The 27653-nt window shown below is 33.8% G+C and overlaps 1 protein-coding gene across 17 annotated transcripts in view; it reads right to left on the reverse strand.

Annotated features, from left to right (window-relative positions):
- The window catches only part of LOC106872160 (E3 ubiquitin-protein ligase HECW2), a 105148-nt gene that overhangs the window by 14875 nt on the left and 62620 nt on the right, over positions 1 to 27653 (reverse strand). For 9 of the 17 annotated variants that reach the window (XM_089351097.1, XM_089351096.1, XM_089351095.1 and 6 more), the window contains 8 exons: positions 26837 to 26939; positions 15257 to 15553; positions 13421 to 13466; positions 12427 to 12607; positions 11244 to 11347; positions 9608 to 9725; positions 5226 to 5339; positions 1864 to 2016 (listed from right to left, as the gene is read on the reverse strand). In XM_089351097.1, the coding sequence (XP_089207223.1) occupies positions 1864 to 2016; positions 5226 to 5339; positions 9608 to 9725; positions 11244 to 11347; positions 12427 to 12607; positions 13421 to 13466; positions 15257 to 15553; positions 26837 to 26939 (1116 nt within the window). The remainder of the gene's footprint in view (positions 1 to 1863; positions 2017 to 5225; positions 5340 to 9607; positions 9726 to 11243; positions 11348 to 12426; positions 12608 to 13420; positions 13467 to 15256; positions 15554 to 26836; positions 26940 to 27653) is intronic. The other 8 variants (XM_089351101.1, XM_089351100.1, XM_089351099.1 and 5 more) reach the window with 1 other exon arrangement.

Raw genomic sequence — 27653 nt, forward strand, 5'->3', positions numbered from 1 at the left:
AATGGGTATCAAAACCTGTACCCTATGGTTTGTCTAAATAATGCAGCTAAATGTTTATATCTCAAGAAATACCTGATCTTCCAGACCTATACTCCTGTGACAGCAAGATTGAGGGACATGGAGAAATTCTATCAAGACCTGGATAATGTGCCAGTTCACAAATTCAATTACACTGACACGAGTGGAAAAGTGGTAGGGCAACAAATGGTAAAAAAACTTTATGGAAGAGGAAAATGAAAGAAGAGAACATTTAATCAACATGACAAATGCAATACATCAGGAACAGCGTGGTCAGGAAAATATCTGGAAAGAGATTGATGAAGATAACCCTAACGTTCAACACTGAAATGAGATAACTACTTCCTAGTTGACTGACAATGCATATTGCAGGACATCTCAACTTCAGTGTCATTCAACACTATCAGTGACCACTGTTTTCCACAGACAAAGATCCTCATTGATGAAATTAGAAAGAAAAAGGCATGAATAATCAATACATCAAGGTCTTCAATGTATTACAGTTGCTGGATGGTATCAGGAATGAAACCCGGAGTTAACTTGAAGGAAATGATGAAGATTATGATTCACTAATCCAGAAAATGAAAAGCTCTATGTGGAGAGCAAGAACTGTAAGTCTAAAGTCTACAGTGAGGTAAGAGAGAGATGGCACTATATAAATCAGAGGTCAAGCACAAAAATGGGCTCGTAGCATAACTTTTATTCCAGTCTTTTTAAATCATCAGTGACACTTAATCATCTATTGTCAATGATCAGTGAAACTGAGAATGCTTTGAAGTCGATGAACAGAGCTTAAGTGCCAGGAAAAGACAGTAAAACAATGGGAGTAAAGCAGTTGTGGAAAATTCTCATTCTATGCTATAATCAATATTTGAAAATAGGAAAAATACTCCACTGTAGAACGGATTGAATACTATCTTACTTTATAAGAAAGTTGATAAGGAAAATCTGAGAAACCGTTGCCCCATACACCTCCTGTTTCAATTCTACAAGATCATAGTCATTAGACTATCAAAACAGCCTAAAAATCAGCAAAGTAAGAACAGGAAGGAAGGTTTCTGCCTTGATTAAATACACACTCCAAGTAAAGTTAGACAAACCCAGCACTTCAACAGTACTATCCCACTTATGTTCTCATATGCAAGAGAAACATGATTTACTACAAGGAATAATGAATAGTGATTAGCTATGAGACATAGGGTCATGGAAAGATCTATGCTAGGAACATCATAATGGGAGCATATCATTATGGGGAACAAGGAACTTCAGAACAAAAGTGAAGTGACCAATGTGATTGTGGAATACTGAAAGCACAAGTTTCACTAAGATGAACATGTTGCAAGAAACATGGGCTACAGTCAAGTGGTATATAAGAGATCACCCAGAAGACTTACAAAGCAATAGGAAGACAACATAGTCAAACAATTTGGGCCCAAATAGAAGAAAAGGGTGTGTGAAATCAAGGGAACAGAAATGCATTGTGACCAGTGATGTTTAGGGGCATTTGATAGTCTGGTTGATTATATATGAAACAGTAGTGATTACCTTTATGAAATAAACTTTATTTTAAAACTATGCTGCAAATATTTCATGTTACATTCATTTCTGTGTTACAATACAGGACTGCATCCATATCCTTTTTACGTAGTCAGTACTTAGCTTTAATAGTTGTTTTCTACAATGAAATTTCTAGTCTTAATAATGTGTCTGATATAGAAATTTTCAAAATTTAAAGATAAAATATTTTGTTTAGCCTTCACAGTGAGTGTGTGTGTGACCTGGAAAGAATACAAATATACAAAATATTCCCCTCAATATAATATGGTGTAAATTGATGCCACTTACCATTCTTGGTAGTTATCCACAAATCTGGACCTTGGGCTAATCTGTACAGTGTAGGTGTCATTGGCAGAATATTCAAACAAAGCGTAATATGGGTTGAAAAGCTGGCGTGACAACAGGAAAAAAAACTCTCTTGATGGTCCCCCATAGTCTAACCTGAAGAAGATAATAAAATATGAACAGCATTGTAAGATCTGTAATTGTCAGGAATATGGCTAGGTCTGTAATGGAATATGACCAGGTCTGCGATAGAAAGGCATACTGTTATGCCTGTTATATTATGGAATATTGCAAGGCCTTTTGACAAAATAAGATACTGAAAATAATCTGTTGCTGCATAACCTGTTTACACAAACTAAGTGAAATTTGTGTAAAGTTGAAAAAAAGGATAACAAATATGAAATTCTAGCTGACATCAGTGATGGTGTGCTAAAAACGAACTATAATATTTCTGAAAATAATTGCATTTTGTTATGAGATTTATATTTTTAGTTTGAGTTTCTCTTAAAATTTTTTTTTTTTCATTTTAAACCAAATAACCAACATAAGAAGTATTGATTTTTAACAACATACTTTCTACCAAAAACTGAAGACACAAAAAATCCAAAGAACTACCGACCGATAACATGTTTCAACACCACCTACAAGATCCTCATACCCATATTAACTGACAGAATATACACTTTCCTTGAACAGAGATCTATCCTTCCACAAGCTCAAAAAGGCTGTAAAAGGAATTCTTATGAGTGCAAAGATAAGTTACTCATAAGTAAAAAGATTGTAGAGAATTACTTGAGCAAGAAGAAAAACCTGAGTATGGCATGGATAGACTATAGGAAAGCGTTTGATAGTGTTTCACATAATTGGATACTCAAGGCCCTCGAGATATATAAAATCTCTCCAGTTATCTCCAAATTCTTACAAGGTAGCATGGCCAAGTGGAACACACGTCTCCTTCTAAACCATAGTAATGGGATGAGCCAAACTAACAACATCATCATCAAACGAGGCATCTTTCAAGATGACTCCTTTTCCCCATTACTTTTTTGCATGGCACTGATCCCACTCTCAAACAAACTAAATAACACCAGATATGGGTTCAAAGTTTACAATGCAACAATAAACCATCTGTTTTATATGGAGACAATCTGAAGCTGTTTGCTAGAAATGACAAAGAGCTAGTAGGGCTGCTAACAACTGTTAAAGAATTCAGCAATGACATTGGGATGGACTTTGGCCTTGATAAGTGTGTTAAAGCAAATTTTGTAAGAGGCAAGCTCAGGCAGACAGCTTCCATTAAATTAGATACCAACACTACTATCAAGGAGCTTGACCCACAAAAAAATTACAAATACCTGGGGATAAATGAAGGAGATGGCATACAATATGCTACTATGAAGGAAAAAATAAGAAAAGAATATTACAGGAGAATAAGACTCATACTAAAAACTTAACTGAACTCTAAAAATCGCATTGAAGCCATTTACACCTTGGCACTTCCAGTAGTCCAGTATAATTTTAACATCATTAACTGGCATCTTACAGAGCTCCAATGCCTGGACAGGAATACAAGAAAAATACTAATTTCAAAGAACATGCACCACCCAAAAGCAGATGTTGATTGTCTGTACCTACCTAGAAGTAATGGGGGAAGAAGAATTATGCAGGTAGAACTGTGCTGTAAGATCTCCACAACAGCAATGAAGAGGACAGGACGCTGCAACTTGTGTGCAAACACGAAAGCAGCAAAAAGTCACATTTTATTGCCAAGGAAGCTTGCAAATTCGCAAAGGAACTTGACATTAACCCTAAAATAGTTGAAGAACCTGAAACCACTGCCACAAACAAGAAAAATGGATCAAGCAGACTGCAAAAAAGAGTGGGCAGAAACAAACTGAGGAGTGATGGAGCCAGAAGCCTCTGCATGGACAGTTTATACTTAGAAGTCGAAATGCTGATGTAGATCAAACAACCCATAAGTGGCTGAGAAGTTCAGGACTGAAAGCAGAGACTGAAGGTTTCATACTGGCAGCACAAGACCAAATAATAATAATACTTTCTACTATAGGCATAAGGCCTGAAATTTTTGGGGAGGGGACTAGTTGATTACATTACCCCCAGTGTTTCACTGGTACTTAATTTATTGACCTCAAAAGGATGAAAGGCAAAGTTGACCTCGGTGGAATTTGAACTCAGAATGTAGCAACAGGAGAAATACTGCTAAGCATTTTGCCCGGCATGCTAATGATACTGCTAGCTTGTTGCCTTAATAACTATTTTTAATCTAGGCACAAGGCCAGCAGTTTTTCAGGGTGAACAGAGGGAAGGAGTGAGTTGATTAAATTGAGCCCAATACATAACTGGTACTCTATTTCACCAACCCTGGCAGGATGAAAGGCAATGCTGACCTTGGTAGAATTTGAACTCAGAACATAAAGAGGTGGAACAAATACCACAAAATATTCAAGCACTCTCATGGTTCTACAAACTGACTGTCCTTATAAGAATAAAAATAAAAACAGTTATAATCCTATATAAAATAATTTCTTGTATGCTGTGACATTTTCAGTAGTTAAGCAGTAAATGACCTTTTTAAAAGATAATCATTCAAATCTATCCTTTTTGTTTGGACACACTTCTGACATAAGCTATTTTGATTAACTTCAACAAATGAATTTTAAAAAATTTAATCATTTGTTTTTAATTATTAATATAATTATGTATATATTTTTATACCATTGCATTTTTTTAAACAACATTATGCACAATGATGACAAATGCTGGCGAGTGATGCAAGAGCATGTGCACATACTATATTTATAACAATCCTTTCTCACATAGGCACAAAATCACAATCAAAAACTCTTATTGTTTCTGATGTAGGCAGAAAGCCACAAATTTGCAATGAAGGGATTAGTTGATTAAACTGATCCAAATACATGATGGGTATTTCATTTCCTTGAGCTTAGAGAGATGAGAAGCAAAGTTGAACCAATCAAGATTTGAAGTCAGAACATAAAGAACTAGAACAAATACCACAAAGCATTTTCCTTCCATGCTGTAACAACTATGCTAGTCTTAACAATGATGATGCTGTGAATAATCTTTTCTACATTAGGCACAAGGCCTGAAATTTAGAGAGAGGGAGATAGTTGATTGCATCAATTCTATTCCTCAACTGATACTTATTATATCAACCCTGAAAGGAGGAAAGACAAAGTTGAGCTTAGTGGAATTTGAACTTAGAACATAACGATGGACAAAATGCTGCTAAGCATTTTGTCTAGTGCGCTAATGATTCTGTCAGTTTGCTGCCTTAATGATGATGATAATAACAATAATAAAAACTCAACTTATCAACTTACCCTTCTTCCCCAGCAAATGAGATATAGAGTCGACTTTTCTGTAGCTCTTTCTTAGAAGTGGACATTATTTTATTAAAGGCATCTTCTAAAACATTATCTCTTTTTACTGTTAATCTACAATGAAATAACAAAATAGAATTAGACTGACAAGAAGAACAATGATCATAGACAAACTGACAAAAAAATGAATATAAATATTGCAATTTATTGTGTATTTCGTGTGTGTGAGAATATATTTATATATATAAGGAGAGAAAGAGAGAGAGAGAGGTGAGAGGGGAAGGGAAAGGTGAGACCAAATAATATATATATATATATATATATATATATGAAAAGGTTGAGTTCTATTTCATCCTTTACTTTTCATATAGAGAGAATGTTTCTTAAATATATTTCATTTATATTTTCAAATAATCGTTAGCCGCATCAGTTTTAATTCATACACAACGAGACTCAACCACACTATCTTAATCTTTCATAAGGATAATATGTATATCCAAATATGTTATGTGATACTCACTCCATCAAGTCTTCCTAAACAATAATAATATTATTTTTTTGATGTATTCTTTTTTCGCACTGAGGAGAACAGTAAGATATAATTAATTTAATTTTAATCAAATTAATTTCTAATTTTTCTATCATGTTATTTACATGTTAATATTGCATGGATTAAATTCTTTTCAAATTTTTAACATCTTCTCTTCTCCATCTTTAACAGTCTGTTGAGTTTCTATAAGATACTTGTTCTATAAATTCTCATAACACACCTTATATATATATATATATATACACACACACACACTCTTTTACTTGTTTCAGTCATTTCACTGAACATTGCTTTAAAGGGTTTTAAATGAAGAAATTGTAAAGACGCATTACTTATTCAATCAGTCTCTTTTACTGAACTGCTAAGTTACAGGGACATAAGCACATTACCATTGGTTTTCAAGTGATGGAGGTGGAGGGTTACACTGATATCTAGATGTTCATTACATGAAACATCTTAAAGATATGTATCTCTGATATGTAGCTTATGTACCCAAACCAATGTATTCATTGTGATCCTAGATATTTCTCATTCCATAGCAGGTGTGTTATGCAGTAAATAGGTTTTTTTCTTTCTTTTTTTTTCATTAACCATCAGTTCTTTACCATTTGTGAAATTTTCAGTTTTACTTTGTTCAATTATTTCACGTCTAACAATGAAGTTCTTCGCATTAATGTGACTTTGCCTTTGTCGTTTTAGGTTTGGTAGTTATCATTGGCTGTTGGTAATTTGTGATCCTTTAACCCCATGACAAGGGATTTTTGTTATCAAGCTACTAGGTTGCATTGATGGTAATCATCTCGGCTAATATCAGCAATTAGCGCATGTCAATGGTTTGGCATATATTTATATCAACCACTTTAACCAGTTTATGATGGTGATTCATTCAGTTGCCTGCATGCAGCAATGGTAGTCGTGCTGATTGAGGTCAGCACTCATTGTGAGATAACATTCGGCATACATTTACACCAACCGCTTTAGTGTAAGTACTGTTTATCTACATAAACTATATCTCTGTGCAGGATGCTCATGCAGTATTATTTCTGAATAAGATCACTCAACAACACACGTCAGATCAACTTCATGTATTTACAATTACGTGAATTCAAAAATTGACTTTAGTGTGGTAAAGTTCAAAACAGGGTACCACACACAGTGGCATATCACATTGTGAACAATGGTATCTAGTTTCCTTACATTTCCCTTTTGCTTTATATATTGAGCATCTCTTTGAAGCATTTGTCTTCTTGGCAGTGAGGGAAAACAATCATGGAAAATGTCCATGCAGTGAGGAGAGAATCTACTGTGGTGACGTCCATGCATTCTGTACTTAAGCAGGTCTGATGCTTCTATCATTTCATGGAACAATAGATTCCTGAATGTCAATCCATCCCCCACACAGCCAAGCATCTGCCAAATCAAATATGAGTTCACAACACACATGTCAACTATATACAAGAAAACTTTTTTGTACCATTTCACAAATTTTCTCACCAATTTGTGTGTCATTGCCAGTTCATCTGAGCAATTGACCCCACCCATCCGTTCATTGTATGAAACAATTACACTTGGTTTCATAATGGCATTACCGTCTGCATCTTGTTTCCTAGTATCCTCCATGCTTGCAGAATGCATTGTGGATAACATGCAGGCACTCTTCTTGTCATGCTACATTACAGAGAGAATGTCACTATCGGTGCATCAGTACACTGATTCCCCCTTTCAAAGTTTTATCTTGAGAAGATTGGGCAGCTTGTTTTTCCTGTGCATCCTCACAGTCCCACAGGCATTAGCCCTCCTCACCTGCAGCTTCAGGAACAGGTCTGGTCTGGAAAACCAGTTGTCCATATAAATATTGTAGCCTTTGTCAAACAAATTTGCATTCAGCGACAACATAACATCAGTTGATGCTAGAGTAGATGCTGGAAGATCCAATCTGTCCTGACCAGTGTAGATTTTGTAATTCCACAAGTACCCACAGGCTCTGCCAGTTGACTGACATACTTTATAAACCTTGACTCCAAAGCAGGCACATTTGGTTGGGCTGTATTACTTGAATTTCCACAAACTTTTGTCTGCACATATGTCCTGTTTGGGGACATACACGGTCCTGAAATTTTCAGCCACTTCATCAATGACAGGACATATTTTGTGCAGCTTGTCATCCTGTTCTTGCCTGAGTTGAAATGTAGATTTCAAAGAAGTGCCAAAAATCAATCATGTGGCATTGTTTCCAGAAAGAAAGGTGTCGACATGGCTGGATCCCGATTCCAATATGATGCCAGAGTCGGTTCCTTCATGATGCCCATCAATATCAGCAGGGCAAGAAGAACTTTGATTTTGTCCCCTGTGGTTGAAATCCAATCACTGCCTTGTTCAGGTCTGACATGCTGGGGATGGTTTTCAGCATAGTCATTTGTTTCATCTGCTATATATTGGAACATTTCATCTGTCAAAAACTCATGGAAGATTTCCAATGGCAAACTTCCAGGTTCAATTTCTGCCTTTATGCCAAGGATACTAGTAAACCCATGCCATTGGATGAAATTGTCTCTCGCTTGCCACACAACATTCTGTTGTCCAGAGCCATTCACTGCTGCCCACCTGTACCTTTGATTCACCGGAACATCATCATCGCTATTGGAATCATTTCATTCTGAACTAGGAAACTACTCACTCCTTGAGTCATCATCTGAAGCAGAAGAAACAACTGGTGAGGTGGTGGAGCTTGGCTGTTGACCATAAATTTGACAAAACAGGATGCAACGACGAAGTTGACAGAGCCAGAGTGGTAAGACGTGATGACTGTACATTTGATGAAACAAGACGTGATGATGAAGTTGACAGAGCTGGAGTGGCAGGACCAGCCTATAGGGTAGTAAATATTTACATGAAACATCTAATTGGCTTATTAGTTGGCAGGTGGATGAGTACTAGCTCAGGTGACAGGTTCTAAATCAGGCGGTGTATAATTATGTCAACTGATTTAAAGTACATACATTGCATGTGTAAATTTATGTCAACTGTTTTAAATAGGTTAATTATTTTTCTGAGATTTGATGATTGGTGTAGGACTGGAAGGCACTGTTTAGCCAAATGTAAGATGCTATGGTTTCTAGAGTTACGGGTGGAATATTTATGTTCTTGTTTTTGTCTTTGCCCTCATTGTCAGAGTTTCTCCATATGACAGATATTGAGATTTGGTGGGTATTTTTGTTTCCGAAAGAATATTTTTAGTTCTACCATTAGTTGTTCTCATTTATTTGTGTCTGTGACTATTCAACATATATGCCTTATCATATTGAATGGCAGGCATAGCTATGTGGTAAAGAAGTTTGCTTCTCGACCATATGGTTTTGGGTTCAGCCCGCTATGTAGCATCACTATGTAATAATTGTATATGATTATCACTGTCATATAAACAGTTTTGTTCATTTCAAGTATTCACCAGGGAAAATATTACCATGCTTGGAAACAGGTGAGGGTTAGCAATATCTGATTGTAGAAAATCTGTTTCAATAAACCCTATATGATCCATGCAAGCATGAAAAAGTGGATGTTAAAATGATATGATGATGAATATATATATATATATATACATATATATATATATACATACATACATACACTGATATACAATGGGCTTCTTTCAATTTCCACCTACCAAATCTGCTCACAAGACTTTAGTTGGCCCAGGGCTATAGAAGACATTTGGCACAAATTATAAACCTTCTTACTGACAATCTCTCATACAGTCAACATACATGAATATATTTTGGTTGAAAAATGAGAAATGAAAGAAAAAATAATAAACATCTCTTTAAATACTTACTTTAATTTCCCTGGTCCCTGACCATATCCTTTAGTTTCTAATTTTTTGTAAAAATTCCTGAGTTTTGCTTGGAAATCCCTTTTGTATGGAGCTGGAACTCTAGTTGGTCGTTGAACACCTAAGTAGGAAATAAATACACCAGTTAACATTTACATGGAAACCCACATATTGTTCAAAATCTGATTATTAAACTAAATATCTTTTATTAGTTCCAGCTTATGGCTATAGCTATAATAGAAAATTAATTTTACAGAAGATGCCTCCAAATAGTAAACAATTATTGATGTTTACTAACATTTTTATGTCACAAAGTACTGACTCATTACAGTCACTTGTACTATATTCTCTAAAAACAGTTATTTTCATGCCATTTCAGGAAAACTTTCAGAATAATCTCAGTTGATAGAGCAAAGATTGCTTTCTGGTAAAGACATTGCTACCAATAGCTTACATAACAAGAGAGACAGTCTAACAATTGTTCTCCCACAATTCATACAAATTATTTAAGGGTCATGTCGCCATCACAATACAGAAGACATTTCATTGTATCGAAATTAGTACTTCTATACATTTAGATAACCTTCTCAATTCCTTTTATCAAGATCAATACATTAGACAAGAATTTTCTGAAGAAGTGATGTTAAATGGTTCTGGTTGGAATCAGGGAAAGTTATAGTTAGACATGCTGGGTGGTGAGGGTGCCATGAGAAGGAACTTAAGAGAATGGCCCAGTTATGTATGTGCGTATGTATATATCATGTGACCAGAAGTAAGATTCACTGAGTTGGGTCCAGCTGTTACCACTTCATCACATATTTTCCTGGGTCTTCCTCTTCTGCAAGTTCCATTCACATTAAGTGATCAATTCTTCTTTATATGTCAATACCAGTGCAGTTTTCTTTCTTGCATACTATTGGGTCATCCCATAAATAATGGGTTTTTTAATACTTCTTTTATGTTTCAAAATTAAGATAAACAATGCTCTCTTTTAATCTAAAACATACTCTCCTTTATTTTCTACAATGTTCTTCCATCTATCTAGTAGACTTGCAAGGCCGCTTTCCAAAATTAATTTTACAGAAGATGCCTCCAAATAGTAAACAATTATTGATGATTACTAACATTTTCATGTCATAAAGTACTGAGTCATTACAGTCACTTGTACTATATGCTTTAAAGACAGTTGTTATTTTCATGCCATTTCAGGAAAACTACTCCTCCAGTACTGTCCTGACCTCATCTACAGAATTCATATTTTTTCTGTCCAAATGATTTTGAAGACTGCAGAATAAATGATAATCAGATGAAGCATAGCTTCCCATTCAAACTGCTTCAACCTATGGAATGTCATCCTTGCTGTATATGGCCGAACATTATCCTGATGGAAGAACATCTTTCGTCTTGAAACCAAAGATGGTTGTTTTGCTTTTAGCGCCGACTTCTTTCCTACTAGCTTAAACCTTTGTTACTGCTAAGTTTTCCTTAAGACCTCTTGATTCTAAGTTTATCTTCCATGCATGCAAATGTGTACTCACACACACACATCCATATATTTTTGCTTTAGTAATATGAATTTTTTCATTTCCTAGTAATGTTTAAGTGAAAGAAAGAAACTGATGCAAGAAAATTTTTTTACCTGGAGAAGCTTGTGGTGAACCTGATGGGGAATGGACCCCTGAGCTTAAAGAGGATTGTTGTAGATGAGGAGGAACATAGGACATGATTTCATTCTCACATAAGCTAAACAAACAAGTAAAGAAACAAATATTTGTAGACATTTAAAATGACATTTAGCATAAAGTATATAGAGATGGTAATTATATTACAACTAACAATGAAAATGAATGTAGTACAAAGTTATTCAAATTTACTATATATTTCATAATTTAAGAAGGCACTATAATGATGCTCATGCAGAAGATAAATGAACTCCAATTATCAAAAACTGATTCTGAGACCAATTTGTGATGATGAATGAAGAGATATGTTGTAGTGTAGAACAATAAAAGCATAGGGAAATATATTTCAAAATAGCACTCTGGCTGTGAAGTTTAAGGTGCTGGACTAATTGATTATATAGTAATGAACTGAAACAGCTGTGTTTGTACTGCTGGGAGGGACAATAATTCTATTTGCCACAGAATGCCAGGCTGACAAATAGCTTTCACAACTATTCCTCAGATTAGTAGTTAACAGTGCTGAGAGTCACTAATGTTGACTCAAATAACACTGAATGCCCATATTTGCAAAAAAGGGGGAAAAAACAAATACTCATAAAAACATGGAATAACCGATATAAAATAGTAGAAAAAAAAACCCCCAACAAAAATGAATAATGAAGAGAATTTTTTAAAAATCGGTTGTATCTGCTTCTTTTAATTTCCAATGAAACCCACAGAACAAAACTAGTGATATTACTCTAGGTGAGAGATAAATCATTCTTTTGAGATGATGATGGTCTATTGTAGACAGTTTCTATCATAGCAAGAACTGAATTCATCAGTGAATGATGAAATGTCAATGAATGTCTTCTGTAGCACTTGCTTACAGATTACAAGATAAGATGGAATGTTATGACAAGAATAGCATTGATTATGTCAGCTCAATCAAGGCTGGCCTGTGGTTAAACAGCATCAAATTATAGCGAGATAGACTAAGCCATTTAGAATTAAGTGTTTAGACCCTACTACAACAAGGTGCAAGTGATAGAATATGAACTGTTGAACTCAATCAGCTTGGTTATCTCTATTCTCTGATATTTTCTTGGGTGAAATAGAAGAAAAAAATAATCAAATAGATATATTGGTAAACTAATTTACCTTAATAATATTGTTAATTCAATATCATTAGAAAGGCGATCAAGGGCTTCAGTGCCTTCAGAACGAATTTTATTGATTTTATCTCGAAGAGAACTGTTGGATGCATAACAAGACTGTTTCTCCTTTAAGACTTCACTTATGTTAGGTTGACGAAGGAATGCAACAACTTTATCATTGTATGCTGAAAAGACAATAATTCAAACTGCATGAATCTCATTCAAATAATATTCAATAAAATGATGATTTTATTTTGACACAGATAAACAGGAATCAATTTTTGGATAATTTTGTTTGTCCTGAGAGCATAAAAAGAATGTAAGTGAATGCTATTCTGACTGGAATTGAAACTGTTGTTTGGGCTTGTTTTATCAAGAACTTACCATTTAATCATAGAACCTGCTTGCACAAAGAAAACAACAATAATAATATTGCAAGCCGGTGAATAATCAATCATACTGACTTCAGTGTATTGCTGGTAGTTTATAGAGTGTGTGCAAAAGGAATGTTAAACTAACTTGGCAGGATTTGAGCAAAGAACTGTGAAGGACAAATTGAAATCTCACAAAGCACTTAATTTGATATTTTTTCACATCCAATATCTTTGCAGTTTTGAACTGTATGCAAAGTCATCTCTAGTCTTTTTTTAAAGGAAAGAAAAAAAAAAACGAACTTGACAATCTTGATACTCATTGCCTCCCTGCAGGATGAAAGACAAAGTTGATGCTCATGGGATTCCCACAAAACACTTTACCTTATCACCATCATGACTGTCGCTTTGTTGCTATCATAATAATACTAAGTCTTTCTAATTTTGGCACAAGGTCAGCAATTTTCTTTGGGTGGAGATTAGACTGGTACTTTTTACTGACCCCAAAAGAATGAAAGGTAAAGCTGACATCTGTGGGATTTGCACTCAGAATGAAATGAGTTGGAATAAATGCTACAGAGCAGTTTTTTTCAGTGCTTTAAAATCTGCCAAACAATAATAATTTACCTGTTGGAATTACATCACTTCCAGCATTTCGAGGAGGTGGTGTTGGCTGAAATGGAAAGCAAACCAAGTTGAACAAAATGTTAAATTTTTAAACATACATTTAGAAAAGAAAAATACAAAACAACAGCAATAACCATATCAATCAATATATTCTAAGATTTCTAGCCTTGTCAGCATAAAGTAGTGTTAATAGTATTTATAGGGTCAAACTGCAGACTAACACACATACACAATTTGAGGTAATTTTAGTATATGACATGCATTAGAGACTAGGCTTTCTGAATAATTGAAATAGAGAAGGTGGTAGCAGTAGCATTTATTTTTGCTGTGATTCTAAAAGCAGTAATAGTCAGAGAAAGAAGAGAAGTTGTGTGAGAAGGAAGCCCCCATCTTAAGATTTAGTTAGTGTACTAAGTGGGTAAATTAGAGCTGTTGATGTTTAAGTTTAAATTGTAACATGAGCAATGAAAGAAGGCAAATTCACAGACATGACCCTGAAAAAGAGGCCTCTGAGAAAATATTTAGTACGAAGACCGGTTGGGATGAAAAATAAAAGGTGATGAAATGATTAGCTTGTACAGAGTTAAGCAATTCAGAGAAACATCTTAATAGTAGTATAACAGTGAAAGAGAAAATGAAACTCAGTAATAAATCAAAAGTAGATGTGCTTAACAATTGAGTGGAAGAAGTTTTTCTGAACACAGTTTGTTTGTGTGTGTATGTGTGTGTGTGATGGCATGCCTGCGCATATGTGCATGTGTAAGACGCAAGCTGAAGTTATTCAGATTTTATGTCTAAAAATATCATGATCAATTTTCTCCATACTGGGTACTTGAGGAATTGTAAACTTGAAATTACAAATGTTTTGGTATAAGTCACATCAGTTCATAAACTGGCTTGGTATTTTTTCTCCTCAAAGATGCTATATGGTCAAGAAACAGTAAATTTGGGGATTACATAGCTACAGACCTACACACACTCATTTTATCAAATATAATCCACATTGTGGTGAGTACTCACCACAATGTCGATTATATATAAAATAAGTGTGTAGCTATTACATATCTACACCTGAGAATGTATTTATGAACTCAATTCACTGATTATAATACAGCTAAAGCTATGATTGTGGAAGTTCTCTACAAATTGTATAACAATGTGGGTGATGAAAGAAAACAAAAAGAATGAAAGATAAAATGCAGAAAAGATTGTAGGAAATATTTTAACTCTAATGAACTATATAAACACTGCACAAAGTATATACATATTTTATATAATGTTCTTTCAGAATGTACATCGTATTTTATATTAATTGTACATTATACATTGTAACTGTTTGATTAAGATGTCACAGTAATAAAACACTCTGCGTTTAAGGTGCCACAGAAACAAGACACTGGGTGCTTGATGTGTGACAGTTACACAACACTGCAGTTAGGGTGCTACAGTAATGGGACACTGTAGTTAAAGCTTTAAAGTTCCAGAGTAAGGGGACACTATAACTGTTCAAAACCAACATCTATAGTGTTGAACCTTAAGACAAGGTACATATCTCTATTAGTATTATTTTTGGCAAACTCACAAATAAGTTTTGTTTCCACTTATTGGATGAGTAGTGAGTAAAAGGATGAGCATCCTGGTTTAAAAAAATTCCTTGGGCAAAAACCATCTCACACATGCTAAGATAGAGTGGAGTTAGATGGGAAAGGGTGAAAATTTCGTAAAAGCTCAACATATTTTAGTAAATCAAGCAGATCAAAATAAATGTTTGCAGAGAGATTAAAAAACAAACATTTGAATATTTTAGGATCATAAGATAAAATGGCTCCTACTTACTGCGCCTGTATGAGAAGCTGAATGTGAAAGAGAATGTGTACTGTGAGAAGTTGAGTGTGGGCCGCCTAAGTGTGGGCTCGAGTGTGAATGTGTACCTCCTGAGTGTGGACTTGAATGAGAGCTGCTACTGTGAGGGCCTCCAGCATGATAAGAAGTGGAGTGAGGACTTCCAGTGTGAGAGCCATCCAAGCGCAAGAAGGACATATGTAGAAAGTAAGGGTTTACTGGGGGAGTATCAACTGGCAAGCGTGGGTCTATGAAAGTTGTTGTTCTATTTACATGATCAATAAAAAAAGCCTGAAATAAAAGTAAAAAAAAAAAAAAAAATTAGATCATGGCTTTATTTTCTTTTAAAATGTGATATTGTCAGGCTTCATTTTGTATAGAGTTTGGTACAATATGCAGGGAAATTTTAGAAGTACCATTAGTATTTAAATACTACAGATAATTATTTTTTATATTATGAAAATTTAGTATTTATATATTTCTAACACTATTTTTGCTATTATGTTGTGAATATCATTTGCTATTTTGCATTATATATTTCAGAAAAAGGTCTTCATCAAAAGATGAGAATATTCAATGTTCTAAAAATGATACAACATAAATATTTATATACAACAACCATTACAGATAACTGAGAGTGACTTGGTAGCATGTTCCATACTTTAGCTAATTGTTTTAAGCCTTTACACAGTACTGAGCAAGAACAGACATCATCTAGGCCTGCCCATAAATTTCACCCTACTTGAATATCCAGGATGAGAGAGAGAGAGAGAGAGAGAGAGAGAGAGAGAGAGAGAGAGAGACAGAGAGAGGGTTGTACCAGCACAGAGCTGATGCTCATTGCTGACTAGACTAGAATAAACTGAAAACGAACGCTTTCATCAATGACACGGAACACCATCCGATCCAGGAATTGAACCCCATGACCTTGTGATCATTCACCCAAATACACACACACACACATATAGTAGAAGTAAAAATAGAAAGCCCTTGGTATGGTACATATTTGAAAATATGAATAGAAATGGCTTTCTTGATAATTTTTTCATTCTCATAATTAGATATCTATAAATTATTTGGTATTCACAAATCATGACACTTAAAGGTGATTTTCAAACTGTGTAGGCTGTTGAACTATGAACACACACGTATATAGACACACACAGACGTATATGTATATAAAAAAAAAGGGGGAGAAAGGAGAATGAAGTAGATCAAAAATAAAAACATTAAATTTTACTTTGTTCAACATACATGCATGCACACACACACACATATACATTGATATTTTGCATAACTGCTCATAACATTGTAAACTGTTCCAATCCTGTACAACACACTAGTTCAAATAAGCCAAACAACAGATACAGGAATCAGGATGTCCTCTGGTTCAACTCAATTTTTGGTTTGCATGTTTCAGCCAAGATTGCTGGAAAATTTTTTGCTGCTTTGGACAAATGATTTCCTAAATGTAATAGATACCTTGCTATTTTTCATCAGCACACTGTGAAGGTGTCCTACACTAACTGCTAATTTAGAGCAGCATATGCACTGCATAAACAATAGTAAAATGTGACAACAGTTCAGTAATCAGCAAACATACACATTTAAATACCAACAAAAGAGATGTAAACTGCAATGTAAGGTACCAGGTACGACCAAATTATGATAGTAGAAATGATTATGATATAGCTAACATGGTAACAATGTTGGAAAATGAAGTCAGAAATGCCATTTATACAAATAAATATGATAAATGCTCATGCAGAGAAAAATCAAAATGCCCACTGATGGACTGTATGAGTACAAATCTTGTATATAAATATACTGTGCACACTGGGGGAGGGCTGTATATTTACATCGGGCAGACGGCTGATTCATTTAAGAATTGTTATTGCAACCATGTTGCTAGCTTCAAGCGAATCAATAAGAGACAGTCACATCTTTGGCCGATTTTGTGTGGCGGCTGAAGGAAGATAAAATTAAGTATATCATAACTTGGTCCATAGTAAGGCACACAGAACCATACAATATCATTTCCAGGAGATGCTGACTTTGCTCCGAGGAATCTCTGTCTATTCTGTGGACCAATGAGAAGATCATTAATAAAATTTCTGAAAGACTCTCAAGATACCTACATGCATATAAATGTACTTTCACACGATACAGTGGGAATGAATATGAGTAACTGTTAACATAATTTATGTTAAGGTATGAATGAATTAAGTTTAGCTTTAACCTCCCCCATTCTTATAAACACCAAGTAGCTATTTAACTCACTATGTGAACGTGTGTGCACCAAACCACATGTGTGCATATGCTTACATCTTCTTGGATGCCTGTATGAGCAAGTTTACAGGTGCCATGCAAATTGTGCGATGGTGTTTATCCATCCATATCTGTTAATGGTTATTTTTAATACGTTTTCCTGCTGTATTGCACATTTGTTTCTTTTTTGCATCTGTTATTTTATTTTTGATCTTCTATATCAATGAAGATATTTCCTTCGTTTTGCTGCTTTTCTTTCTACGAAATGGGAAGATCCATTGTAGAACTGTTATTTGAACGACATATCTATTTATCCCCTGACAACAAACATTTGCACCACCTGATGCTCCTAAACCAGTTGTTAAGTGTCCCACCCATGAGGGATCGATGCTAGATGTGTTGAAACAATCATCATGATTAACCCTTTCGTTACCGTATTTATTTTGAGATGCTCTGTGTTCCTTTCAATTGCTTTAAATATAACAAAGAATTTAGTAAAATAATTTAGTTATTACTCAGCTAGTGTTAGGAACATAAATTGTGACTAAGGTTTGGTGGAAGATTTTAATTCAAAGTTTATGAAAACAAGATATTTGTACTCAGAGGCAGAGCTGGTTTCAGCTGGGTTGGTAGTGAAAGGGTTAATAAAAATTGTCGTATATTCCATCTTCCATTTATGTCTTTTACTTGTTTCTGTCATTACATGGCAGCCATGCTGGAGCACCACCTTGAAGAATTTTTAATCAAATGAATTGACCCCAATACTTATAATTATTGTTCTTTTTTTTTTTAAAAGCCTGGTACTTATTCAATTGGTCACTTTTGCTGAACTGCTAAATTACAGGGATGTAAACTCACCAACACTTCTTGTCAACAGGTGGTGGGAGACAAAAGAAACACAAAGACACACACACACACACACAACAGGCGTCTATCTGTTTCCATCTACTAAATCCACTCTCAAAGCTTTGGGCGACCCAAGGCTATAAGTAGAAGCCACTTGTCCAAGGTGCTATGCAGTGGGACTAAACCTAGAACAATGTGGTTGGGATGGATATATATATATATATATACACATAGGCACATATATTATTGACTGCACATACACAATGTCTGAGTTTTGTTTGTTTGCCAGTTTGATGTGGTAAAGTGCTTGGGGAGATGACTCCCTCATAATGTTGGGTATTAAAACACCTGAAAACCATAGATAGGTGCAACAATGAGGGAGTCATCCCCCAAGTACTGTACCACATCAAACAGGTGAACAAACAAGACATGTACATTGAATATATGTAGTTGATGAGGTTTACAACGCTAGCGCTATCTTTAATTCATTATTGAATATATGAATATATATATATATATATATATATATATATATATATATACATACACACACAAATTATATACATGTGTGTGTGTATATGTATGCGTAATTCAACAGCCCTATCTACACAGGATAAGAAACTCTAAAGTATTAGTTTGAAAACTGCTTTTAAGTGAGAAACTCACTTGTAAACACCTAACAATTTATAAACATCTAATTATTAAAGTGAAAAAGTTATCAGAACAGCCATTTCTAGATCGCTAGCCACTACACATTCTTTATTTTCTGACTTTGTTTCTTTCTATGGAAGAGCGTAGGCTCGAAATGTTAAAGACTTTTTCACTTCCCGAGCGTTAAACTAATACATCTGTTTGTTGTCTACACCATCTGTCTTCATCTTTTGTTTTGTTTTTTTTGTGAATTCTCCCTATATATATATATATATATATATATATATATATATATATAACATGGAAAAATGTGAGCATGAAAAGTCATATTCTTAAGATTATAAACCTGGAAAAGTACAGGACAAGTTATTATATAGGACAAACTATTACTTCTAGTAAAGTAAAGAATAAGAGACTTCTAATTTATTACTCTTTCTTCTAATTTATTACTCTTTACAGTTCTCATCTTTTAAATTTATTGCACAAAACTGTTCAGCTAATTTGTAAGTTTGTCTAATTAGTTACTTTTTTCTGTATTTAAGGTAGTAAATAAGCCAAATTCTACTTAAATAAGTATAGTGTTATTTGTAAACTATAATAAAGTAAGTTTTAATATTCAAATTTTAATTTTAGCTGCAATATTTTAAGTAAGACATTTCTTATTCTTTACTTTACTAGAAGTAATAGCTTGTCCTATACTTTTACAGGTGTAATAACTTGTCCTGTACGTTTCCAGGTTTATAATCTTAAGAATATGACTTTTCATGCTCGCATTTTTCCATGTAATCCATGACTTTTCCAGGCATTGCTGTTATAAGATAATTAATAATGTGTCAATTAATAATTTAAGATTTTACCTTATAAAATACTGAAAGATAATATTTCAATTTTTCCATGTAAGTGATGATAATATTTCAATTTTTACATGTTTAATTTAAATATATATTGTGATTGAATTATTTGATATTACCCATCCACACCAAATTAATGGCAGGGATTTTTACCATATTGTTGGTTGCACCATGGCTTACCAAAAGTTACAAACAACAAGACTCCAAAAGCATTAGTTACCAGGCTCACCTTGAGAAACATAATTTTGCAATATTAGGAGATTCATTCAACGGAAAAAAAAATTTCCAATGATTCTGGGATTGCCCCCACCACACCTCATTTTTTCCGAACCAAAATAAGGGATTTGCAGCATATTAGGAGGTCAGGGTACTTGATTCCACACAAAAAAATCAAATTTCTTTTTTCTTAGTGAAAATCGTAGAAATTGACCATAATGTTATTTAGCTCCAAATAAACCCTGTTGCTGTAAATGTATCATCAAAGATATTCCAGTCTTTAGCAAATCATATTTTTAGGGATAATCTAGGACATCACATACAATGGGCATGTGATTTAGGTAGGGGGATACTTTGGCTGCTACTTTTAGCGTGTCGAGCAACCAGGTAGAGGCTCCTTCATTGGTTCGATTGTGTGATGAGATTTTTTTTACGCATATCTGTAATATGTATATATATCATTAGCAGAAGTTAGAGAGTAAGACAAAAGCTGAGAGTTTCGTGTATTGGCACTTATCAAACATGAATTTGGCCATTGTCACTCTGTAACTCCTGACGAAATAACTTCTAAAATACAAAATTTTGTCAAAAATGTTATGAGTAAACCCTGTTCTAAGTGACACATTCTACCAGTATCAGAAGTTTGAAAGTGTTCAGTTAAAAAAAATTAATGAAATAATCTGTACATCCAATTGAAGAGATTCGAAATGGATGAAAGGCAAAGTCAACCTCAATGGAATTTGAACTCAGAATGTAAAGACAGATGAAATACCACTTCTAAAATATGAAATGTTTTCAAAAATGTTAAGAGTGTAAACCCTGTACTATGTGACATATTCTACCAGTATCGGAAGTTTGAAAGTGTTTAGTTAGAAAAAATTAATTAAATAATCTGTATGTCAAAGTCGACCTTGGCGAAATTTGAACTCAAAAACATAAAGACAGACGAAATACCATTAAGCATTTCGCCTGGCACACTAACATTTCTGCCAGCTCGCTGCCTTAGAAAGTAAACATTCATTTCAGAAATATATTCTTTATTCTTATTGCTTAAGCATTACTCCCTTACTTACTGACATGAAATTTCATAACATTTTACTTCATAACTCCTTTTCTACAAATTTTTGTTCAATGCGACTAACGATTCTGAATTCCTCATGCATTTTTTTATCATTTAAGCCTAAGAAAGGTATACTTTTAATTTGAAATTAAAAAATTTATGTTAATTGAAGATGAATATCTGCCTTACTGCCCCCCTTGAGGTTGCAGATACTTTGGTGTAACTTTTTTGCTACTGAACCAAATCTCAAAGTGTAGCTGAGGCTATTAACAGTTTGTAATTTAGTTGAGAATTGAATTAGTGGTGAAGCTTGGAAGCTGCTGCAATTGATGAAATGGTGGACTTCAGAATATATTTATAAATATATTTACATTGAATAGTGAACAGACAAAAGAATGAAGACAGTGTTACATAAATTTATTAGAGGTTACAGTTGTTTCAGTAGCCAGTGAACCATTTCATCCATTAAATACACATTGGTTTGTACATATAAAAATTATGTAAACCCAAGCAATAATAGAGTACTGCTTGCTGTGTCATCAGACCTCTGAAAGTTATGCTGTTTATATTTTAAGAATTTCTAAATATACTGAGGGATATTTCATTGCAAAATATCAGAGTTATAAACAGAGTCTATCCCATCCAATATTGTTCTGTAGATGGACAAGATAAATAAGGGACATGTAAGATTACTTTCTTTGATTTAGTATAAATCAAAGCTTTAGTATAAAGCTGGTGTTGCTGTCCCTGATAGGCCAAGAGGTCATCAAGTTTATTGAACACATGTACAATGAATGAAGAGAGAAATGAATTTGTTAGATACAAAATTACAAAGAGAAGGCAGTTCGCTATGACAATCACAGAGCAGTTATATAGAGAAGAGTTGATACAGAGATGAAATCTGAAAGGAATTAAAATCAATAAGGGTGGTGTGGGGGAAGGGGAGATATCATTAGAATGAATGCACAGAATAAATTAGTGCCTGTTTCTGTAATCAATTCTAGATAATTAACAGAAATTAATTAAATGCATTAATTATAGATTAAATTATACATTAGTTAAGAAATGAGTGATTGGTTGAAATAACTGAGTGGGTGGGTGAATCAATGAAGTAGGAGCATTACCATAAATATTAGTTGAATCAAGGTAAGTTAGCTATGTGATATTTTGATGTTGTGTACAAATATAAAGACATATAGGCACACAGCAGGCTTCTTTTAGTTTCTCTTTACCAATTTCACTCACAAAGTATTTGGCTGATTTACAACTGTAGTATAGAATGTTAACCTACAACTCTCACACATTGGGACTGAACTCCTAACCATGTGGTTCTGAAGTGTGCCTGTCTCTATCTATATCCATTCATTAATAGATGGACACATAGATTAACTTGTGTGGGGGATTGAAGTAATATTTTTATCAATTCAGATGTCTCAAACAAAATGTAAATATACATGCTGGTGATGTGTAAAACATAAATACACTTTCCTTTGGCTCTATAATACAGTATTATAAGGAAGACATGTTAGATGGATATGGTGTCAGTTTCTCAAACAAAATTCTATGAGTAGCATTTGTTTATGTATCTAAATAATAAACTAATGTACTCAAGTCAAATCTAATTATGTTCCTGTGTAAGACATTACAATTTCAGTCTAACCAATTCCACTTTCAGAGAACTCTATCTACAGTTAAATGCTAACAGTAAAATAATTCACTGACTAGTATAGCACTGGCTACTGTGCTTAACTTGATAAAATTTACATAGTTCTAGAGATTGTTAAGTTAAAACTGCACTCTTGAGTGAGAGGCTGAGGAAATTTTTAACTACAGTTCCCCCCCTCCCAAAAAAAACCCCCACACCATGAAACCCAGCTCTACTTCTGTAAATAAGTACTTAATAATTATATAGTTTTGACATGGAAAGGTCTCACTTATGCTGTTACTGTTAAGTTTTTGTCATTTTATAAGAAGTCATCAAATTCAATCTGTTTAATTGCTGTCTACATCTCTAACATCTTCAGATTACACTAGGCAATGAAAATTTCTGCTATTAGATGAAATGGAGCTCATAGGTAATTTGGGAGTGGTGATTCCGAATCTGCAATCATTTTTGCTCTAGCATGTCACATTTTTGCGCTATCATTATTATACTGCTATCAAGATTACAATAATGTGAAAATTCAAGACAAATAAAATGAATGTTATGTTAAGTGTAAATTACCATTATTTGGTATAAGAACAATAGGAACTAGGTGGACAAGTAGCTCTAAAACCCAATAAAACACAAAACAAAAGTGTAGAGTGAATATTATTAATTTTATGTTTTTCAAAAATAGCTTCAGCATCTTCTTTTACGCTTATGTTGCATGTCCATTTCTCATTTTAAAATCCAGCAGTAGTCTGTCAGCATGTTTGGTGTAAGTCTGCCACTGTAGCAGCTTTCTAGCTTTCTGATTTCTTGATGAAATCGTTCGCTGTGCTCATCGCTTACATCACAAATATTAGGAAGAAAAAAGTCAAGATATGAGTGGAGAAAATGAATTTTTAGAGACATTCTTGCTCCAAGTTGCTTATAAGCTTTCAAAAAATCGTTCACAATTGCAATGTAGTTAGATGACTTTTCATTTCCCAAAATATTTTTTTACAACAAACTTTTCCCAAGCAGTTTCCTCTACTGGGCATAATTTTTCTTGAAAACGCTCATTGCAAATTAGTGTGTGAATTTCTGGTCCATTAAAATCACCAGCTTTGATCTTAGTTTCACTCTTGCAAGAAATAAATTTTTCAATGAAATATTTGAATCCTTCACTGCCTTCATTTATGGCCTTAACAAAATTCTTAAACAAGCCAAGTTTAATGTGTAAGAGAGGAAGGTAAATTTTCTGAGAGTCAACCAAAGAAATATATATAATGTTGTATCTCCCTGGAGTGAAATCACTTCTCTTTGGCCACTCTTTTTGATCAGTGATGCTTGTCATCTCTGCTGTTCCAAAGGAACAAAAAGCTCTGATGCTTTGTATACCCCATTTGCAACCCAAAGTCCCCACATATATTCCACTTGTGCTCAGAATATTTAATCAAGTGCAAAATTTTATCCATTGATTCATAAGTTTCTGTTAATCCTACAGCAAGTGCTAGTGGTATTGAAGGTTTTTGATTGCCATTATGCAACAAAACTTCTTTTAGGCTTTCTTTGCTGGAATTTATGAAGAGTCCCTATTCTTCAGGATTATGGCTGTACCCCATCTCACGTAGGAGTCCTTCAACATCACAACAAAAACAAATACCATCTTTCTCCGTAAAAAATTCATGCAATTCTGTATACCATTTTCGAAAATATGAGCATTTCTACACCATCATGTAAAAGATTCCATTGTTTCAACCTGGAGCCCAGTAGTTCTGACTTTTCTTTTGTTAAACCCAAGTCTCTAACTAAATCATTTAACTCAAGTTGTCTTAATAAATGAACTTTTTTTTGAAGATCCTGGATCATCACAGTGATTTGCTGTATCACTTGGCACACCTTCAATTGAAGTAAATGCAGTACTTTCTTCACTTAAACTGTCTTTGTCATAAGATGAAGGAGGTTCTGGAATTGGAATATTTTCAGCAGCATGTGAAACTGGTTTTAAAGCTGAAGGGCAATCTGGATAAAACAATCTTGGATTTGTTTGTCTTAGAGAAACCTGTGATGTTAGTTAAGCAGAAATAACAATCGGTATAGTGGTTTGTTGGTTCGCGCCATATCATTGGTACTGCAAATGGCATACTTTTCTGTTTACAATTCAGCCATTGCATTAGTGTTATGTAGCAGTTTTTGCAACAAACATGAGGTGCCCACAGTTTATCTTGGTCCCCAACTTTGCATCCAAAGTAAAGCTTGTAAGCATTTAAAAATTTCTTTGTAAGCTTATTTCTCTGATCTTTTGGTGCAAATTTTCCAAACACGTAACAAAAGCTGTCCGGATGATTAACACAAACTTTGCTGCTTATCATAAATACATACAGTAGTAACCTAAATCAACACTCAAGGAAGCCTATCAGTAAACTAAACTATAAAATTAATCAACTGTAAATGTTACTGTAAAACATCAAAATATATTTCTCAAAAAAAAAAAAAAAAAAAAAAATCATTGAAATTATTATAGAATGTACTGAAGCTATAGCTATCACAAAACAATTTTTCCATCTCTAAATTTCAAACACTGATAATTTTAATAAATAACTAAACTTACTACTAAACTACTTTTCATATAACCTGGCTCTCTTATTTAATGTATTTTGTTTTAACAGCACTAGCTGTTATCTAGAAAAGGGAGTCTGAGTGACTTACTAGAACCTAATATCAATAGCCTACTGTGAGGAGAACTTTATAATTACAGTGATAACAAAGTAAAATAAATTCTCATCTTATATGGTTAATTTAACAGGGAGCCTACATTTCCCTCTATCAGCACTTATTTTTGTTTCAGTGATGAGTATATGAATGAAAATCGAAAGCAAATAGCCTATTACTTTGTCAATATTATCAATTGGTTGGAAAATCTGATGCTGTAAATAACTAAAAAACTACATGTGCTGTCTGTAAACTGATGTCAGATTTGGATTCAGCACCCTAAAATTACCCTAAATCAGCTGAAAAAGTTTAAATAGCATGATAAAAAAAAAATTTTTGTTGCCCAGTGTTATCAACAAATAATAAAATGCTAGCAGTTTCATTAACATTTTTTGCTTATTTTTCGGATGGGAACAAAATATTAACCTTTGATTTTTAAGTTTTTAGTAAAACATGCAATAACGGAAATAACAGCATTCACTAATCTGAAATTATAAATTTACTTGTAATCTGAATACAGACAGTTGGGAATTCTTCTTAAAATCTTAGTTAACTCTTTTGACTTGGAAATCATTTATTGAAATAAAGCAAAAGATTTATCTTCAGAAATGGTAACAGATGTAATTGTCATCATAATCATCACCACTGTTTTGGAGGAGTTAAAACAAACGCAAATATTTAAAATAACAATGTCTATTCTCCTTTTTGGAGCATCAGTTAGTATAGATTTGGAAGGTCTGATATTTTCATAGCTAATACCTTTCAGAGCTAATGATATTTTCTAATTAACAAAATTAAAAGCTGTATACCATTTACACTTAAAAAATCCAAACTATTATAATGATGTATGATGGTTAACTATTTAGCATTTAAACTGACAGTATCAGGTGCAAATATTCATTTTGTTTTATGTTCAAACTGGCCAGATTTGGCACCTCACACCGACCCTAAAATATCATTCTAAAAATAAACAACCACATCATCGAAATCTCAAAGATGAGACAAATACATGATTAATTCAAAACATTGTGAATAAATAATCTTTACATTTGACTAAGTAATCTGAATGCTAAAGGGCTAAAAAAAGAAAAAAAAGAATTTTATGTTCTTGCTACCAGAAAATATTCTTATGATGGTGTCAAGCAAAGTAATTATCAGAAGTAATTAGATGATAATCTTTTTGCAAAGGTTAACAAGTTTCAAAAACCTTGGAAACATATATATCCCCTACTTTAACTTAATAGTCAAATAGAAAATTACAAAGTGTGTGCTGACAATGATGTATGGGTAGTGGGTTCAAGTCCTATTACAATGTATGAAAAATAAAGAACTGAGATACTTACTTTCCTTGATCGGTCAATCTTCATTTCCCAGCCTTGAGGTAGTTCTCTTCTAGTATCCGTAAATATATTTAAGAATGAAACTAAATCCCTGTTATGTTGATACCTACAACAGGAAATAAATCATAACCGATTCTGTAAATATTGTAGATTAAAAGAAAGTATAGCAGTTTTATCAGAAAGTAATGAAGACAACACACACAGACAGAGTGTAAGAAGTGTGAATTTGCATGGTAACAAAACAAGGACATTGAATATGCTCTGTAGGATATCTAATGTTAGTGCACAAACAGAGGAGCACAAATGAGCTGAGAAAAGAACTGAGTATAAGAACAATCAGATGTTGCTTGCAAGAGACAAAACTGTGCTGGCATGAGTATCTGATGCATACAAAGAATGACATTTAGGTAAAGAAATATTAAGCAAAGCAAGTGAAAAGATTCTGCAGAAACAGAAGACTGAGGAAGGCAGACTAACATATGGGGAAAGCTGATCACAACAAGTTCACAAAGCAGATAACAAATGATTGTGACAAATGATGGGATGCTGTGTTAATGAAGACCTTGCCCAAACTATGAAAGCATGGAAAAGCAACTGGAAAATGATGATACTGAAACACACACATATGTACACAAACACGAGATGTGTATATATTAAAATAAAATTCAAAAAAAAAATATTAGGACAAATTAAAGAGTAGCCATAGCTACACGACATGGGAGGAGAAAAAGGGAAAAAATACGTAGAATGCTAGTAACTCACAGAATTAAAGAATTATTTTTAGCTTAATATTCAATACTGTCTTAAATAACATTAAATA

The sequence above is a fragment of the Octopus bimaculoides genome, chromosome 4, assembly GCF_046866305.1.
Source record: "Octopus bimaculoides isolate indiv1 chromosome 4, ASM4686630v1, whole genome shotgun sequence".
Classification (NCBI taxonomy): Eukaryota; Metazoa; Mollusca; class Cephalopoda; order Octopoda; family Octopodidae; genus Octopus; species Octopus bimaculoides.